Source organism: Podarcis pityusensis, assembly GCF_964106645.2.
Source record: "Podarcis pityusensis genome assembly, chromosome: 3".
NCBI classification, from domain to species: domain Eukaryota; kingdom Metazoa; phylum Chordata; class Lepidosauria; order Squamata; family Lacertidae; genus Podarcis; species Podarcis pityusensis.
In genome coordinates, this window is record NC_138026.1 from 75,412,978 (window position 1) to 75,431,062 (window position 18,085).

At 46.5% G+C, this 18,085-nt stretch overlaps 1 protein-coding gene across 1 annotated transcript; it reads right to left on the bottom strand.

The window, feature by feature from the left end:
- Window positions 1-4,991: 4,991 nt before the first annotated feature.
- Window positions 4,992-17,028, bottom strand: RHOU (ras homolog family member U). The gene is made up of 3 exons (XM_080997544.1): window positions 16,450-17,028; window positions 13,681-13,739; window positions 4,992-8,614 (listed from the first exon to the last, which is right to left on the bottom strand). Exons 1-3 carry the CDS (start codon window positions 16,763-16,765, stop codon window positions 8,159-8,161), a joined length of 831 nt encoding a protein of 276 aa, XP_080853670.1. The 5' UTR covers window positions 16,766-17,028; the 3' UTR covers window positions 4,992-8,158.
- Between the last annotated feature and the right edge of the window lie 1,057 nt (window positions 17,029-18,085).

The window sequence follows — 18,085 nt, forward strand, 5'->3', positions numbered from 1 at the left end:
GTTTTAAACAACAACACAGGTTGTTATGTAAGCAGGTGAGTTGAGGCACAGGAATGGGGTGAAGATGAAAGTAGGGGCATGGAAAGGTCTTTAGAACACAAGGGGATGGTGACTTCATAGTTGGACAGAGGATGAAAAGGTTGCTGAGTAGCTGCAACGTGTGTGTGGAATAAGATGCAAGAGGTAGCTTTCTGTGCAAAGAGGGGTGTACAAAAGGAGGGTGAGGCATGGACTTGAGGTGAAGATGAAAACAGGGCTGAGAAACAGAAGAGAGAATTGACTTCAGAAATCAGGTTGCGAAGGTGGGCAGGGATGGTGCCCTCCAGATGTTTTGGACTAGAGCTCCCATCTGCCCCAGTCAGCCTGGCTGGAGCTGTTGGGAGTTGTAATTCAAAGCATCTGAGCAGCTCCAGAGTGGAGAAGGGCTGATACAGACACACATATATGCACCCACTTGAAAGGGGCCTAAACTGCAACAGCTGAATTCTTTAAAAGCAAACATTTATCAGGATCATTCCAACATGGTCCCTTGACAGAGGGAAACATGGAAAACAGTTTCTGGTTAACATCCGTACTTAACTGTTAATTCCCAGAGACAGTGGACAAAAGGATCTGGCTAGAAGGGCAGCCAAATCTAAACGAGGGGTGAAGAGCTCCAGCTATACCAGTCCTATCCCATGACCCTCTGAAGCCCTAAGTTTGGGGTTCAAAAAAATCCTAAGGGAGCTCCTCATGCCATCTATTTCCCATTACTTCCCTTAGAAACAGCCTGGCTAACTTCAAATCAGATTTTTGCTTTTTAAATAAGTGTTGAATGGCATCTTTGGCCAAATCAAATTAGTCCAGAACACTGTGTTCTTGTTAACTTAGATCAGTTTCAATTGTTGCAGCCTCATGATATGTTCTTTTCCTCTTGACCCTTGCCCATTATTACTTATAAGAGTGGACCAGAGGGAGTTAACTGGGTGGGCCCAGGAAGTTGTGAAACCTTGATGTGGGGTGGGAAGGTACTCTTAAAGAGGCGGTGGTGTGCCCTGCCCTTAAGAGGATCTTCCTGGATCCAGAAGTGTTGATGTTCTATCACCTGGGTGCTATTATTCCCTTCTTAGGCAAGGTGCTCAAGATGGTGGTGGATATGTGGTTGGAAGAAGTTAACCATTTGGACCCTTCTGAGTCCAGGCTCAGGCCCCAGTATGACACCAAAACAGTCTTGACCACCTTGGTCGATGACTTTTGTTGAGAAAGGGTCAGAAGAAATGAAGTTATATTGATTCTCCTTCACCTCTCAGTGACGTTTGATCATAGTATCTTCCTGGAGCAGCTTTGTGGATTTGGAAATTGGGGAGGAATGCTCTGCAATGGTTTCACTTCTACTTCTGTGCCATTGTGGGAGGGTAGCCATTGTGAAATAATTTGCAGTGTCCTGCAGGGGTCAATGTAGGCCCCCCCAACACTATTTAACATCTACAGTATATGAAGCTGTTGGGGGGTGTCATAAGTACCCAATGACATGCAGCTCTATCTGTGCCATATGAATCAGCAGAGGCAGGTCAGGTCCTGGACTGTTGCCTGGAGGTGCTGTGCACCAGATGAACTTGAATCCAGACAAGATGGGAGCATTGTACATAGCTGGCTCTCAGGTCCAAGAAGGGAGTAGATGACCTGTTATGGACAAGGTTGCTCTCTCCTGAAGAAATGAGGGGGTACTCCTTGTCACTTGAGGCTCAGGGAGGCTTGGAGTGCCTATTTCCATTTCTGGCTTGTTCACCAATTATGGACGTCCGTGACCAGAGATAACTTGACTGCAGTGACCCATGTTCTGGTAACCTCTAGACTGGACTATTGTAGCAAATGCTTTGTGGGGCTTCCCTTGATGGTTTGGAAACTGCAGCCAATGCTGAATGCAGCAGCCAGGCTGGGGGAGGACACACCACACTGGTTCTTAAAGGTCAGCACCAGCTGCTGGAGTGCTTCTGAGCACAAAACAAGATGTTTGCATCAACATATAAAACCCTATAAACGACTTGGGCCCATCTTAAGAAGTGCCTCCTCCCACATAGATCTGACCAGATGTTATGTTCAGCAGGGGAGGCCTTGCTGGTGGTCCCACCCCCCTGTAAAGTATGTAATATAATAATAATTTATTATTGAGACCCCGCCCATCTAGCTGGGTTTCCCCAGCCGCTCTGGGCAGCTTCCAACAAAATGTTAAAAATACAATAAAACATCAGACATTAAAAACTTCCTAAACTTCCTTCAGATGTCTTCTAAAATCAGATAGTTGTTTATTTCCTTGACATCTAATGGGAGGGCATTCCACAGGGCGGGCGCCACCACTGAGAAGGCCCTCTGCCTGGTTCCCTGTAACCTCACTTCACGCAGCGAGGGAACCGCCAGAAGGCCCTCGGAGCTGGATCTCAGAGTCCATGCTGAATGATGGGGGTGGAGACGCTCGCTCCTTCAGGTATAAGGGGTGTAAGGCACCCCCGAGATCTATGGGTATAGGGTGGTATACTAATAAATTAAACACATATGTGGGGTTTCTCTTTAGTGGGCCCCAGGTTGTGCAATGCCCTGCCCTCCAAGGTATTCTGGTCCCATCATGACATACCTTTTTGCACCGGCCTTTAAGGATGCAGTCTCGAGTATCACTTCTTCTGCTACATCACTGCTGCATCTGCTTGCTGTTTGATTCGGTCTAACTGATGGCTTACTATTGTTAAATACTACATGGCTCACTTGTTTTAAGTAGTGTAACCTGCATTGAGACTGCGTCGTAAAGGATGGGTATAAACGTACATGACATCCACACATACATACATTAAATAAATAATTGGACCTTATCGGCTATGGAATATGTGGCAGGGGACAGAGGATGTCTATTTGAAAGCAGACAGCTTCCCAGGACCCCAATTTGGAAGGAAAATATGTACTTCCTCTATTGCTATGCGCTGGAGTGAGCCGTGTAACAGCACAGACCTATTTTAGGTTGTTAAGAAGAGCAAGCTCAATGTGCCATTTAAGCACCAACAATGAAATTGACAGCAGCCCATGAAATGCACCCCTCAGGACATGCAAGTAGCCTCACGCAGGCTGAGGGTTATGTAAGTAGAAATCATCAGACTTCCTTTGGGGTAGCTGCATGGGGAGAGGAACGATGTCTGTAAAACAGGCAGGCCAAAGAGCCATCAGAATTTATTTTCAGAGGGGAGGGGGAATGATAACGTTCCCACAGAAAGCTTGCTTTTAAGTATAGCCCACACTTTTGAAAACAAAACGTCCTAAGGCACATCAGATTATAGGCTACAGGAGACACTTCCTACTCAAACAGGCAAATTAGGTGTTTTTGTTTGTTGTTTTTGAAGAAACATTTGAGAAGAGCGTGCAGCTTGCAGTATACCAGTATCTACAACAGTATTAAATCATTTAATTCATATATACCAAGTCATCACACTGTTTGGGGGAAAAGAGAAGTCAGAATGAGCTGCATTTTTGAAAAGCCATGATTTTTGCGGCCTTATGAAACTTGACTGCTTTATGGAGTGTATGGTTTGGTATGCGGCCTGAGCAGCCCCCATGTGTTAATAGTAGATAGGCAAAGTTTCCACTCCCTTTCCAGCAAGCATTGTACTCCTTTTGAGCTCCCGATAAAAATGTAATCATCCATCTTTTATTCCCATTGTACAGGGGAGCAATAAAGGCGGCAGGTGTGTGTGTGTGATATTGGCCCTTACATTCGAGTCAGTATCTATCCACACACTGGATAACACCAAAGCCCTGCATATAGAAAGTTCAGAAAACCAGATGTTAACTTCTCACCATTATGAGTTTATTGTTGACCATATGCAAGCAAGTTAACATACAGTTTCTGTGCAATGGAAACTTATTTTCCAAGCTATGACACTGCAGGAGCAAACATATTTTTATTGAATCAGGCTCATTTGACTCCAGTCAAGATTTCCACTACACTTTGAAGCTTTCAGCAGATGATGTGTATTTTATGCATTGCTCCTAGCACACCTGAGTCCCATAGATTCTGGAATGTTGGTTATGTCAAACTAAGTCAGACTCAAGAGTAGACCCAATGGAATTAAGTCCATGGATTTCAGCAAGTTCACCCTGTGATTTCGTTAGGATTTGGCCTCGATCTTACATGTAGTTCAACTAGGTCAGGAGCAACATTGTAGCCAATTTTTATCAAGGGGTTTTGCAGAACCAGAGCCTATGCCTAATGAGGCCGTTAGGAAAAGACACAGATTGATTACCGTAGCTCTTTAATAAATAAATAAGAATTCCAATTATTGGATTTTCTATATCTGATTCAAACTATTTGAAACGGTAAAATGGCTGTATATGCATTGAAGGATATGTACCCGAAGAACTAAAAACAAGCTCTTTTTGTAGTCATGGATCCCAAGAGAAGTTAAGGAACATCATAGAAAGAAAGTCTGATGCCTCTTATCTCCAGCAGACTTCCTGCATTCCAGAACAATGTGGAATGGGCTGTAAGATGCCACTGGAGCAAGGAGAATCACCCAGAATCTGGCTTGGATTCCAATAAACATGGAGTTTCCCATCCATTCCTTCCCCAAGCAACCCAAACCCCACCGTATATTGTTCGTGACAGCTCCCACCCTGCAAGAAAGCTTTTTAGGGACCACAGAGCAAACTATCTTCTACAAACTGCCCTTCTTAGAATCCAGGCCAAATAGTTTTTCTTCTCCTTATGTACGTACACTGTTATGTTTTCTCCTGGAGCTGGAGGGAGAATTTAGAATGGAGGAATGGCACAGAGAGTAATATGTTTAAAATTATTTTTTTAAACCTTCCTGCAAAGCCACTGCCCCGATCCAATTTGGGGAGCCCTGTAGCTATAATTTACTCAAATCTGAAAAGTTAGGCTATCTGATCACAGCCCTCCTGCATCTTGTGTAGCTTGGCCCTCTGTAACATAGATCAGTTTGCTACACTAGAAAAGGAGAACAGTCCCGAAAGGTTGAAGCATCATTTAATGTTATTTAAACATGGCGTCAATGGAGGTAATCACAGATAAGCACGATAAGACATATGTAATGCAGACTTGGAAGAGTTTGTTTTTAAACACATTTTAAGAACAAGAATGAACAAAATAAGCTGTCCGTCCAATTGTGAGGGACTTGAGTTTCCCTTATTACCCTTATTCCATTTTGGTCTCTTTTCCTGGTTACTGTGACCTACTTTTTTATGAAGAGGGGACACCAAAAAGCCTAATAAGGGGAGTTGAAAGGATTCAATATTTAAACCACATTGCAAGTGAAAGGACTCCCCCCTCTTGATTTCCCTCTGAAACTGTATGCAGTGCTAGTTATGCTTTTATTACTTACAGTAATAAATACAGTAACAAAACAACAGACTTACTGTATGCAGTGAAAATTAAAAAAATTCTGTTCTACATTCTGATGGGCCATGCAAGTCTATGGTCCCTGGGAGTGTTTTCCTGGGGCTATGGGATGCGTCAGACCTGGCTCTGAATATAAAAGTCAGACCAGGGGTAGGGGGGGCATGTTGAGATAGGACCTCCCACTGCAGAAATCTCCGTGGCCCTTGCCTCACCAACATTTGAGGTCCAATATCATCAGAGGCCTAAGGGAAGCATGCTGGGCGTGGGTCAGGGAAAAGCATAGCTTTGATAGATCTCACAAGTCCCCTTCTCAGTCCACTGAAACTAAAGGAAACGTATGTAAGCCCTGGAAGTCATGTCTGTGCATTCTCTCCCATCAGGAACGACAGGAGAGGAATAGTTCCCATTAAAAATATATATCTGGAAAGGCAGAAACCGTTACTTCTGCCCTCCTGCAACAGTCCAGCAGGGCTTTGGATAACTGAATCTCTGCTGTCTGCCCCCACCATCACCACCCACTGAAAAGATGGTTCTCCCATCTGGGCAGGAGAGGGCTGAGTCAGTCTAAAGCTACTGCCAACATTGAAACAGGAAACTTATCCCAACCAGGTTAGGAAAAATGAGAGCCACTGAAAAAATTGTAAGCAGCAACTTCACCTAAGGCTGGAAGAAAAATACTTTAATGCCCTGGGTGCTAAACAATTGGGCAAGTACATGCCTGGGATTTCCACACTGGTATTTCTCATGTGCAAGATGCAGTGAATATAGAGGTTCTGCAGGAGCCCTGTGAGATCTGATGTAGATTCTGTTTGCAGGTCTTGCCTGTGTAGACTGTATTCAGACATAATGGGAAAGTGTAGGAACAGGCCCCCCAACCTTGAACTCATGTGCTTCCACCTGCCCCCTAGCTTCCACCTGTTTGATTCTAGCTTATTCTAAGCATGGAAGCCTTGATTCACATGTTCCCTCTCCCCTTTCATATGCCATGAAAAGCTTTAGCTTTTGAATTAACCACAGTTCCCGAAGCCTGGACTCACAGAGAACTGTGTTTAGTTTAAAAACTAAAGCAGATGTTGGCACATGAAAAGGGAGGACAGGGAAACATGTAAATCCAAAGTTCATTCATGTAGTAGAAAAACATTGTTCCTCATTATGCCTGAATTAGACCAGTTCAAATCTAAGATGATAATGGAATGAATAAGAAGCCTGCTTTAAAGGCGTGGCTGGTGGGGGGAGGAATCTTGACAATACAGAAAAGGAGACAATAACTTAAGGCTTTTGCGCTCATTTTGCAAATATCAGGTTCCTAAATAGCTCAATCTCCAGAATTCAGAACATTGCATTACTTAATTAGAAGAGGAATTTCTATAGGTAGATATTGGAGCAAATAATATTCCACATTTTAGATCCATCACATTGTAATCTATTGCAAGGGCAGGCCATTTTGTTAAAAATTAAAATATACCTTTGAATTGTCTTGAAAGGGATTTGGGTCACCACCAAAAATGTGTTGCATGTCGGCTAATGTTCATTTTGTTCAAAGCAATATGGAAGACCATAAGAAAGCATGGACAAAACATGCAGCCCAGGTAGTTACCACCACTGCTAGCCCGCATTTGTGATCATTTTAAAAAAAACCATTTAAATCACTACATGAAAATTGACAGGGACAGATTTGGTATATTTTGAATCAGGACCAATTCCTATGGCCATGCATTTACCTGGAAGACTTTTCCATTGGCATCAATGGATGGATTTCCTGCTGCTTATGACTGATAGCTTGTTCTAATCCCACCTCACCTTATATTGATAGGCACTGAATTCCATCATGCAGAAAGATGGCCCTATCTAAGGTACATAAATGTGCGGTACCTGACTATGTGAAAAAGACTATAATGCAATTAGTTGAGATTATCTTGTAGAAAACATCATCACATTGACTTAGACCATCAGATACATACATTTCACAGGTATTTGGTGCATCGTTTAAGGGGAGGATTACATCCTTTATAAATTGATAAAAAACCTGTCATGGGGTCTCTAGAAATAGAAAAGCAACCCAAGGCTATTCAAAATATCATCATTATTATTATTTTCTATAATTTGGCAAGCATGCACATTTACACCATGTAAAAGATCTGTAAGTCAGGGGTCTACAAATAAGATGCAGTTATGTAAGCAGCTCATTGTGTTAAGACATCCCTACACTGTGCATGAAGTAGGCATATCGTCTTAAGAAAAATATATAGGATTTACGTGCAGATTCTGCTAAATTTATCAAACTATGGATGTTTCTGGAATGCATGTTATAGTTTCTGAAGATGGCAAGACTGAAACGGGTGCATGGGAAGCCAAGTGTCATTAAGTAGCACACATTTTCTAACATCCACCTGTCAAACTCTGTCCTCATATAGACTTTTCCTGGTTTCTGTGTCGCCTTGGCACCAGAGGCCTCTGTTGCGGCTCCTCCCACTTCTGCATGGAGTCAATTCCTCGGCCCAGCTTCTGGTTTCACAGAAGTGTGGGGTAGTTGTCCCTTGGCAACAGGAAACTCCACTGACTCCGGGTGGGAACCTTCCACCTAATGCACATCAACCAGTTCCCTCAGGTCCTCCTCCCACCACCTCCTCCTCCTCCAATGACAACGGATGACTTTTAGCAGCATGTAGAGCTGTGGAATTCAGTCCGTGTGCTCTGGAATAGAGAGATTTTGAGCTAATATAGCTTTGACCCGCTCCCAGTATCCAACTGCTGTTTTCAAAGCCTTTGCAAAATATACTATACAAAACAGCAATACTTTTTCCACCAGGATTTGGAGAGGTTTTTCATTTTGTCTGGAGTCCGGCTTTTCGATTTCTTTGGCTGCTGCTGAGTATCCGAGTACTGAATGCCAGCAACAATGGCTGCATCAAAGACTTCTTTGAGGTTTTTCTGAGTCAAAGCGGAGCACTCGATGTAAGAGGCGGCTTTTATTTCCTCAGCACAGAGCCTCGCGGCCTCCTCCGCCACGGGCTTTTCTTTGCATTTGTCCAGCTCAATGAGGACCTTGACGTCCTCCCGGAGGTCCGATTGTGTCCCAACGAGGATAATGGGTGCTTTGGGGCAGTGGCATCGGATTTCAGGAACCCACTTCTCGTTCACGTTCTGGAAAGAGGAAGGGCTCACCACGCTGAAGCACAGCAGGAAGATGTCTGTGTTGGTGTAGCACAGGGGCCGGAGCTTGTCAAATTCATCCTGGGCAAAAATGGGGAAAAGAAGCGTGAATGTTGAGAGACCGTTTGCTCAGCCACAAAAAGCCCTTCAAAGCTCCATGGTTCAAGGTGAGGGAGAGAGTTGCTCCAACTCCCCAACTGCTTAAGAAATCACCCCACATGCCTAGGAATTCCTGCACAAACCCTACATCCTCTCTGTTGCCTCTTCCCCTTCTTTGCAACTTCTAAATAGGGCTGCAGCTGAATTTACAGATCAGAGCCTTCAGGGAAATGCTGGGATATAGCTTGCCTGGGACTGTACCCACTGTATGATACTGCAAGGGACTGCATGTTTGAATGCTACCCCATTTTTAAAAATCCTCATAAACTCAGCAAATCAGGGCAAAGACTAGGCTAGCCTCCACATTCCCCTGACAAGCAAAGGAGTTTTTGACATGGGACATGTCCTTTTTATGATCCACCTCCTGCATTAGGAAGTGGCAGGGTCCTATAAGGCTGTCCCAGATGATTCTGCTGAATGCATAGCCATACAGGAGTGATGATGCAATAAAGGCAGGCCACGCATCCGGCAAAAACTGACAAGCAAATGGGAAACTGAATTGAACCAAAGGAAAGGCTTTGCTAAAAAGACAGCTTTTACCCCTTTCCTAGTGGAATTCCTCAGAGATTACTATTGGGTTTTGTTTCATATAACTATTTTCATTAGTGACCCTGGAAGGGAAGTGGGAGCACGTAGATGAAACTTGCAGATGGCACTAACTTAGGAGGCACTGTAAATACCAGATGGATTGATGAGAACTCATGCAGGATGAATGGGATAGCCACCTGAACTGGTGCAACACAAAGGGAAATAAATGGAATTAACACAAACCTAAGCAAAAGGAAAGAAAATTGACACCTGGAGATTTGGCAGCTGGAAAAGAGTCATGCAGAACCTGATCTCCGGATCTTGTCTAATCACAAGATGGCTATGAACTGCCAGTGTGAGCAGTTGTAAAAGGGAAAAGGCAGTTCTCAGATGCATGAGGCAATGCAGAGATCCAATCTGACATACTTGGCCACAAAGAGTTAGGTAAATTTAAACTAGAAGTGACTTTGCCCCAAAACATGAGACAGTGAGATTTTCTAGGGACCGGAGTGAATAACAGCAGCACTTCTTGAACTCTGAACCTCACCAGGTGTCAGTGGGCAGTTTTCGGGCTCCAGTGCATACCAAGAGACTGGGTTTTTGTACCTCTGCTTAAGCCCATTGATAAGATTCTCACCAATGGTTAATTAGGTTTAGCTCAGAGTAAACCAGCTACAAGGAACTACTACAGGAAAGAAATGGGGAATTTCTCCCGTAAGCAGAAACTAAAAGATCTTGACTTATTTACTTAAAGATGCTGCAGACGTCCCACAGAAAGTAGCACAGTGATCTGATTTCCAACCTAACTGTGTTGTACCAATTTTGCAACCACAGTCTTCAAACTGATATTAGAGTAACACTTAATTCGGAGAAGTGTAAAACACTCAGGAATATTCTGGGGAAGTAAGAGTTCAAAGTTCAAAAGGCAGCTGCACAGGTATTTCTGGCTATTTGTCCTGGTCCTTTGGGCTCTGTGGTGTTAGGAAGGGCTTGCTGCCCCCTTCCCCCGAATATGGGAACAGTGTGGATGGGGTTTTTTTGTTTAGGACTCCCCTAGTCAATCAGGTTATCTATTAACACTAAATTTGTAAACAGGCTGCTTCCTGCTACGGGGCTTGGAACCTTGTCTGAGTAATCCCAGGCTTCCTTGCTCTGTGGGTACCTACTCTCAGCTTGGGCTGAGGCTGTGGTATGGATGGATCAGGCTGGCCTGTGCCAGAATGCTTTGCATAGTCTAGAAGAGCGCCTTTTGACCTCTTTCAGCATTATGCAATGCAGTCTATGTTTACATTCGCAGCTTGAAATACAGGGAGGTAATTCCCCCACCAACCTGCATTTTAAGCCCTATTCGCATGGTTTTGTTCACATCAGAAAGACGGCAGGGATGCCTCCACCCAACATGCACTATGTCTTTTTGTTTCCTTGCCCCCACAACTGCCTCCCCCTGTCCCCAGAACTCTTATTCATTAAGCTCTCTCTTCTGCACATGCACGATATGCACGATGGCTGCTAGGGCATGTTCACATTGGCACTTACTCTGCATCCAGTTTTCTAGTTGTATGGAAGCTGGTTTGAGGAAAAGAGCACATCAAGCAGCAGTGTTTGTCAATTAACTTACAAGATCAATATGGTTTGTGTCTAATGGTCCTATGAATGCAGCTTCTAAAGCCAGCAGTAAGATAGCACTGCATGCAGAGTGAGTGGTAACGTGAACAGACCCTGAATATTGTTTGCTTGCTTCCTATTTCAATGTGTTTCTTATTTTGATTTGGTTTATCCGAATGGTATATTGACTGAGCAGGGGAAAGCAATGGATCTGGACAACTGAGGAATTCAGATGATCAAGACACAGTTGATGAGAGATTTCACACTAAATCCAGGCAAAGCTTGATACAGGAAGGTGCGAGGGATTTAGCACCACACTGTCATATAACGTGTTCCTCTGGAAGGATTCATGATTTAATATAGCCCTTCAGAGGCCTGCTGTTCTAGGTTCATATTTATTGTTGTCATCCAATTTTCATGATCTACACTTGACACACTTCTGGTGCCATGAATAAAGAACACCTTTACATTCACATTTCCCAATGTGCTGCCTCCCTCCCCACTCAACCTCCATGCTATGTGCCCTTTTGTAGCTCTTTCTATGCAGCAAAACTGATTTTGCCATGGGGTATGATTTTCTGATTTGTGGATCCTGTGTGATGATCAGAGTGTTCTGGTCCTTCGCAGTTTATAGTCTGTTGCAGGGAGAGCCTAACAAAGGAGCGACCTTCCAGATCCTGTTTCAGATCACGGCAGTATATGTCACTTCTGCACCACTAAAGATTCGACTAACTCTTACATGAAAATATAATCGTTGGGAGGAAAGTTGCCACATACCACTCATGAAAATCAGCTTAGTTATGCAGCTGTGTCTTTAAGTGTAGGGTTACAGGTAGGTAGCCATGTTGGCCTGCCGTAGTCGAAACAAAATAAAAAAATTCCTTCCAGTAGCACCTTAGAGACCAACTAAGTTTGTTATTGGTATGAGCTTTCGTGTGAAGTGTGCATGCACACAAAAATTCATACCAATAACAAACTTAATTAGTCTATAAGGTGCTACTGGAAGGAATTTTTTTATTTTGTTTAAGTGTAGGGTTTTGTGTATGTTTTAAAAAAAATTGCCAGTGGGACTGTTCTAGATCCTAGTGTGGGTTAGATTTTTTAAAAAATCCTTCATTCCCTGTCCTGATTCAGAACCCCATAAAAAGGACTCCTGATCTGGATTGAGGCCTCATGCCGAGAATGTTTGCAACACACACACACACACGGGGAAAAACACCACTACACTTACTGGCAGATATGCAGCTAACCAAATCTTTTATTAGGCCCAGAGGCTTCAAGAGCTGCAGCTGGGGGAAGCAAACCAACTCCTTGCCTGCACCCAACCTTTCCTTCTTGCTGACAGGACAAAAGCACAACATCACCGGCCTCCCAAACCAATACAATTTGCCTCAGTTGTGGTAGCATTTTAATTAAAATACAGCATGCTTCCAGGGGTTTTAAATTAAGAAGAGCGAAGAGCAAACACAGTCCGAGATGCACCTCCTGTGCCAATGTTTTGTTGCCAAACTGAAACATGCATCTTAACTTGCAAGGGGTCAGAGGTTCTTACTTAGAAAATTTTTGAAGGAACACAGACGTGCAGTTCTTCAAAATACATCTAAAGAAATTACTACAAGCCCCCTTCCACTTGAATACACTTCTTTTCAGGAGTCCTTGCAAAAGAAGACTGAGGTTTACAGGGCAAGAGTCAGGGACACTGGGTTCATGAGCTCATTTGTTTTCCAGATTTAAGCCCCTTAGGAAGCAAGGCTAGAGCCAAAGACTCCTGTCACTTAGCTTCGGAGGCAGAGTTTGAACTGAAGCATGCTGTACCGCACTGAAGCTGTGGGCCGCGATTACAAATATTTGCACAATTAGAGCTTGTTTGCATGTCCTCATAGTAATTGTCGCATTGATGTCATTGTGTTGCTTAAAACTGGAATGCGTTCCCACAAGGAGTAGAATTGAGGAGCGGATTCAGAGATTGAGATGAATTAGGAGGGCGAAAGAAAGCCTTAGATTATCGAGGCTCTTTTTCCATCTCTTATCTACAGCTAACAGGCCACGGGAACAATGGATCTAGGACAAAGATGTCACGAGCAATCATGGCTCCAAAAGGCCCTCCATAACAAGATGGAGTAGACAGCCACTAGGTGCCCACAGCTCATATGCTGCCAACTGCTGGATTACCCAGTATCAGCCAGCAGGAAACAGGAAGTCCCCATATGCATTGTGTGTTAGAAGCAACCACTCTATGAAAATGCACTCAGAGAGCTTGTAAAGGGAAAACTCCCATGCGTCACAATGTGTAGTGCAGCATATTTTTGTCTTTTTGAGCCATCCATTGCAAATCAGGTAGTGGGCTGCTTGCAAATTCACATGTAAACATGTGCTTTTGTTTCACACGTGGGTGACTCATCACCACCCACCTTTGCACAACAGAAGAATACTCCTACCGCAAATCAAAGCAGGAAATTTCTCCTCCCACAGTAGCCGGTCCTTCCTATGTAGTCCTGTTACTCACATTACTCTGGCAACAAGGGAGCTGTTGCAGGGCTGCTCCTTCCCATGCCCTCAAGGTAACTGAGAAGCCACCTGGGAGAAGGCCATGCTGCAGCCCTTCCCCACACAAAGCATCAAGCCTTGGGAAGCTGGGATACTCCCGGTGTGGGGAGGACGACCTGCCTTTGGGCTCCTGCTGCCTCCTCCCAGCCTTCTCATGTCACCCAGGGAAGCAACCTGAGAAGAAGTGACAATGCAGAGCCCACACCACTCCACCCAAAAAGGGTCTTAGCTCTTTCTTCCTCCCCTTTCCTCCCTCTGCCCCACATTAGACCACCCTTCCACTCAAGTAAGTAAGTAGTTTTACTGACCTGGCCAGCTGTGTCACAGAGCTGGAGCCTCACTGGCCGGCCATCAACGGATACAACAGCTGAAATGGAAGGGGAGGGAAGAGTCAGTGAAACTTTCATCCACTCATGAAGAATTACCGGTAGGTGTTTCCTCATATTTATTTGAACCGGTTGTGATTTAAGGAGCTCAAAAGCCGCCTCAGTCCCAACTCTGAGGCCTACCCAAGCCCTTCAGGACTTTAAAAATTTGGTACACTCCCAATGGGCTAAGTAGCAAAATCACTGAATGATGCAAAAGAAAGAAGAGAGCTGTCCCCAAACACTCAGGCAGTTTTGTATCCCTATTCCCTTCAACTTGCTTAAGGATTGATTTTCTTGTCACTTCTCCCCCCCCCCCCAAAGTCCTGGCACAAAGGAGGCCCCTAACCCAACCCCTCGTTGCTTTAAAGCAGAAAAGACAATGCAAATATTGACACATCCCTTGCGAAGCTGCTGCTCTTTTTGCATCCCTTTCAGCTCTGACTAGAGGATTTATAATTCCACCCTCAGGAAAGAACTAGCTTGATAAAGAACCACGTGTAATCACAGGCCATTGTTACCATCGCTTCCCTGTTTAAGCACAATATGCTATTTTTTAATTGAGGGGGTGGGCTTTGCTTGGTTTAATCCCCTCCCCCAAAATGGTTGCAGATTTATTGCTTTTGTCACTTTCTTTTGCTGCATCAATTTTCAATACTGCAGAAAAACTGTGCCCTTCAGGTATTTGCTTGCTGCAAAGCAAAACCGCTTACAGTTTAATGTGAGGCAGTAACGTGCTCCAGGAAGGAGTGGCTCTCTAAAGTCTCTAAACTGTACTGCTGTGGACGCAGCTGAGCACACCTAACTCCCTTTGAACTCTATGGAACTTACTCCCAAGTATACCTGCTGCAGAGGGCTGGGTTGCTCAGGTCTAAACTGGTGCAAAGGACAGGGAGAGCACCTTTGGTGACATGAGGTTGTAAGAGCCTGTTCTTCAAAATGAGAATGTTTCACCACAAAGGACAAAGGCCACAATACAGCGGCAAACAACGAAGAAGACCCCAGCATTTCCACAGCAGGTCAGCAGTGTGTTTTCTGTTTGAAGGGCATTTGAATATCTGGACAGTGTACATACACAAACCACATATGACTGAAACTCCCAACAGTAGGTGCGTGTTTATCACATGTTCTCAGACATGAAAATGCCCTTCAGATGTTGGAGAAGAGACACAGTCAGCACAGAAATGCACGGGGACACCTCTTTTCTGTAAAAATGTGAAGCAGCTCCCAGATTCGTATCTATCCCCGAAGGAGTTAAGCCAGGACTGATGACCCAGCAGCTTCCACTCAACACCCAGAAACCTTATTAAAAACTGGGAAGATTGACAGGGGCTATTTAATTACAACAATTCACACGGCAAACCGCAGAAAGCCATCTCTCCACGCTGTTCCCTGCCCGCCCCGCCCCCGAAAATCAATGGAGATTTAAACTAATAGAAGGTGGGGGAGGGGACTGGACAAGGGCTTACTTTCCCCCCTTCTGAACCTAACTAAAGGGATAAGGATTATGAGACAGCCAAGAGGATTTGCAAGATGATAGGAAAGTGTGACGTTTTGGGAAAATAAAGAACAGAATTATCTGTGTGGGCACAGCACACTCAGCATAGCGCCTGAGCCCGGGGTAAATCAGACCCACAGGAGCCCTTGGCAATAAAAGTACTTTGCCCTGAAATATGAATATCTGCCATATAAAGGCATGTTTATATATACACCCACCCACTACAGGTTGCCCCCATAAGAACTAGTTAGAACTCAAAGAATCCTGTTTTTAGTTGTTACCAAGTTCCTAACCCTCACAGCTGGAAACGGCATGGAAAATACTGTTGTAAATGGTGGAGGCTTCAAAACTCAGAAGCAAACAAGTACATTAAGGCGTATGCATGTGTCAGCCTCATTTAACACAGTGGAACTTAACTCCAAGTAAAAATCGCTTGTACAGAGTCAGACCATTGGTCCAGCCAGCTGCGGGTCTCCAGAATGTCAAATGTGGGCCTATCTGGGCCTTAGAGATTGAATCAGGGACCCTCTGCGTGAAAAGTCAATGTTGCACCGCTGAGTTACAATCACCCTTGACCTCGGTTGTTTCGAAGTCCAGGTCAAGATTTGTAAGAGCCTTTCAACCTTGCAAAAAAAGAGGGGGCGTATTCCAGAGGAAGCACAGCACCCCTGCATTTTAAACGGCGCGTGTTATATACAACTAAATTCGAATAACTCGGTTAATGGGGGGCACTTCTTCAGTTCGGTCCCTCTGGAACGGGCATGCGAAAAAAAAGAAAGAAGAGTTTCTTTTCCACGTATCTCTCGGAGCTGCTTTCTCTATTAGACGATCCTCCCGAGGAAAGAGGCTTAATCTAACCCGTTTGGTCCCCTGACCGTAAGACTGATCCTTTCCCAATATATTCGGACGTGGAGGAGGGGGGATCCTCTTTCGGCCCCTCCTTTCTACCTGCATCCACCTGGAGCTCAAAGAGCAACGCTGCTCTTCGTCGCGAACTTCCCAAGGAGGGGAGCCGCCCCTTTTTTGAGTCTCAAGGCTAGAAATGGACGGCGATTGAAAGAGAAGCCAGAGTCCACGCGGCGCTCCGAGGGCGAAACGCGCCTGCCCAGCCGGATCGCAGGCTGGTGGGGGCGCCTCGCCGCGACCCTGCTGCCCCGAGGGGAAGTGCTTCCTCGGCAGCCTCCGAGGGGAGCCCTCTTCCACCGCCCCCTTACCTGAGAAATTGTCGAAGGCGGTGGGGATGTACTCCGTGGGGTAGCCGTTGGTGGTGTAGCTCACCACCAGGCTGGTCTTGCCCACCGCGCCGTCTCCCACCAGCACGCACTTGATGCTGCGGCGAGGCTCGGCTCCGCCGCCGCCGCCAGTCCCGCCGCCGCCGCCCGCCCCGGCCCGGCAGCGGCTCCCCAGCGCGGCCCCCAGCGCCGCTGCCCGGCTGCTGCGGACCCTCCGCGGCGGCACCGGGGGCACTTCGCAGCCGCCCGGCAGCGGCTTGCTGATGTAGCCCGTCTCGCCCTCTTGCTGCGGCGGCATCCGCCTGGCTCCCGGGCGGGAGACCCCCTCCGAGGACAGCCAAGCCACCGGGGGACGAGGGGAAGCAGGCAAGGCGCGGCGGCGCGGCCGGCCGAGGGGAGCCGTCCTAGGCAGGAGCGCCCAGGCGGCGCAGCTCCGGGTCCCTGCACAGCGCTGCCGCCCGAGAGACGCGCCTCCCGGCTCCTCCGCCGCTCACTGCGCGCCGTCTCGGGGAGCCTGGCCGGGCGCTCCGCTTGCAGATGACATAATACACCAGGAGACCCGGGGAGCGAGCGAGTGAGTGAGCGAGCCGAGCAGGGCGGAGGGCAGCTGGAGGGGAGGAGCCAGGCGCTGGAGAGGCGGCCGGCAGGCGGCGCTACAGGCAGCCCAGGCGGACGCGGGAGGCCAGCCGCCGCCGCCGCAACTTGTGGACGGCGTGGAATCCTGGCTGCGTTCGAGGGCGCTTCTCATTGGACGGCCGCTGTTCCTTTCGAACGCTGACGGCAATTCGGACGACGCCTATTGGCCGGGCATGTTTCGCATAGCTCCCCCTTGCCACGCTTCGCCCAAGGCTAGCGCGCTGGCCCGCCCCTCCTTTTCTTACCTGCGAGCGGAGCCCCTTCTCCTTCCTCGGCGGCTTCCTGACCTCTTTCCCGGGAGCCCCTTCCCCGATCTTCCGTTTCTCTAGAGCTCTGCTTCCCCGCGTGGCCCCCCGCTTCCCAAAGGGCAGCCTCGTTGAAGAGCGACAAAGAGCCCGGTGGCTCCTTGAAGGCGGCCGCGTTGAGGGTGCCATTGGGTCACTGCCTGGTATTTGCAGAACGATACTCAAATGCTACATTTAACACGCTGGGAAGCCCACCGAGTGGGGGGCGCGGACCTCATGGTCTACGGAGCTGAGATAGCCTAAAGGGGCGATAAAGAAAGGCTGCTGCCGGCCCAGGTGTCCTTTCTCCAACCCCGTACGCTCTCTCATTGTGCATAAGCAAAACGGGTTTCTTCCCTGCGAGCCATTCTCTTCTCTTCTTATCCTTTCCCCACCCCCACCTCTCCAGGCTGAGCTGTAAAACTGTCTAATCTTATCAAAGCTCAGCCTGTTTCACAGAGGGAAAGCAAGTTTCTTAGCCAATTTATCAGTATTAATGAGACAACTATGTGAAGCTATGTGCTTCGGTGCAGCTAAAGGCACTCTTAAAACTGCTCTAGTTTTTATTCCTTCGTGTAGTTTTGCCTCCCCAGTTCTGGTTTATGACTGAGGATGTTTCCAGGCAGGTGTCTAGTGTGGACTTGGCTCTCCGTGTTTGAAAATGGCTTTCCCCCCATTGCAGCATCCACACAACATCA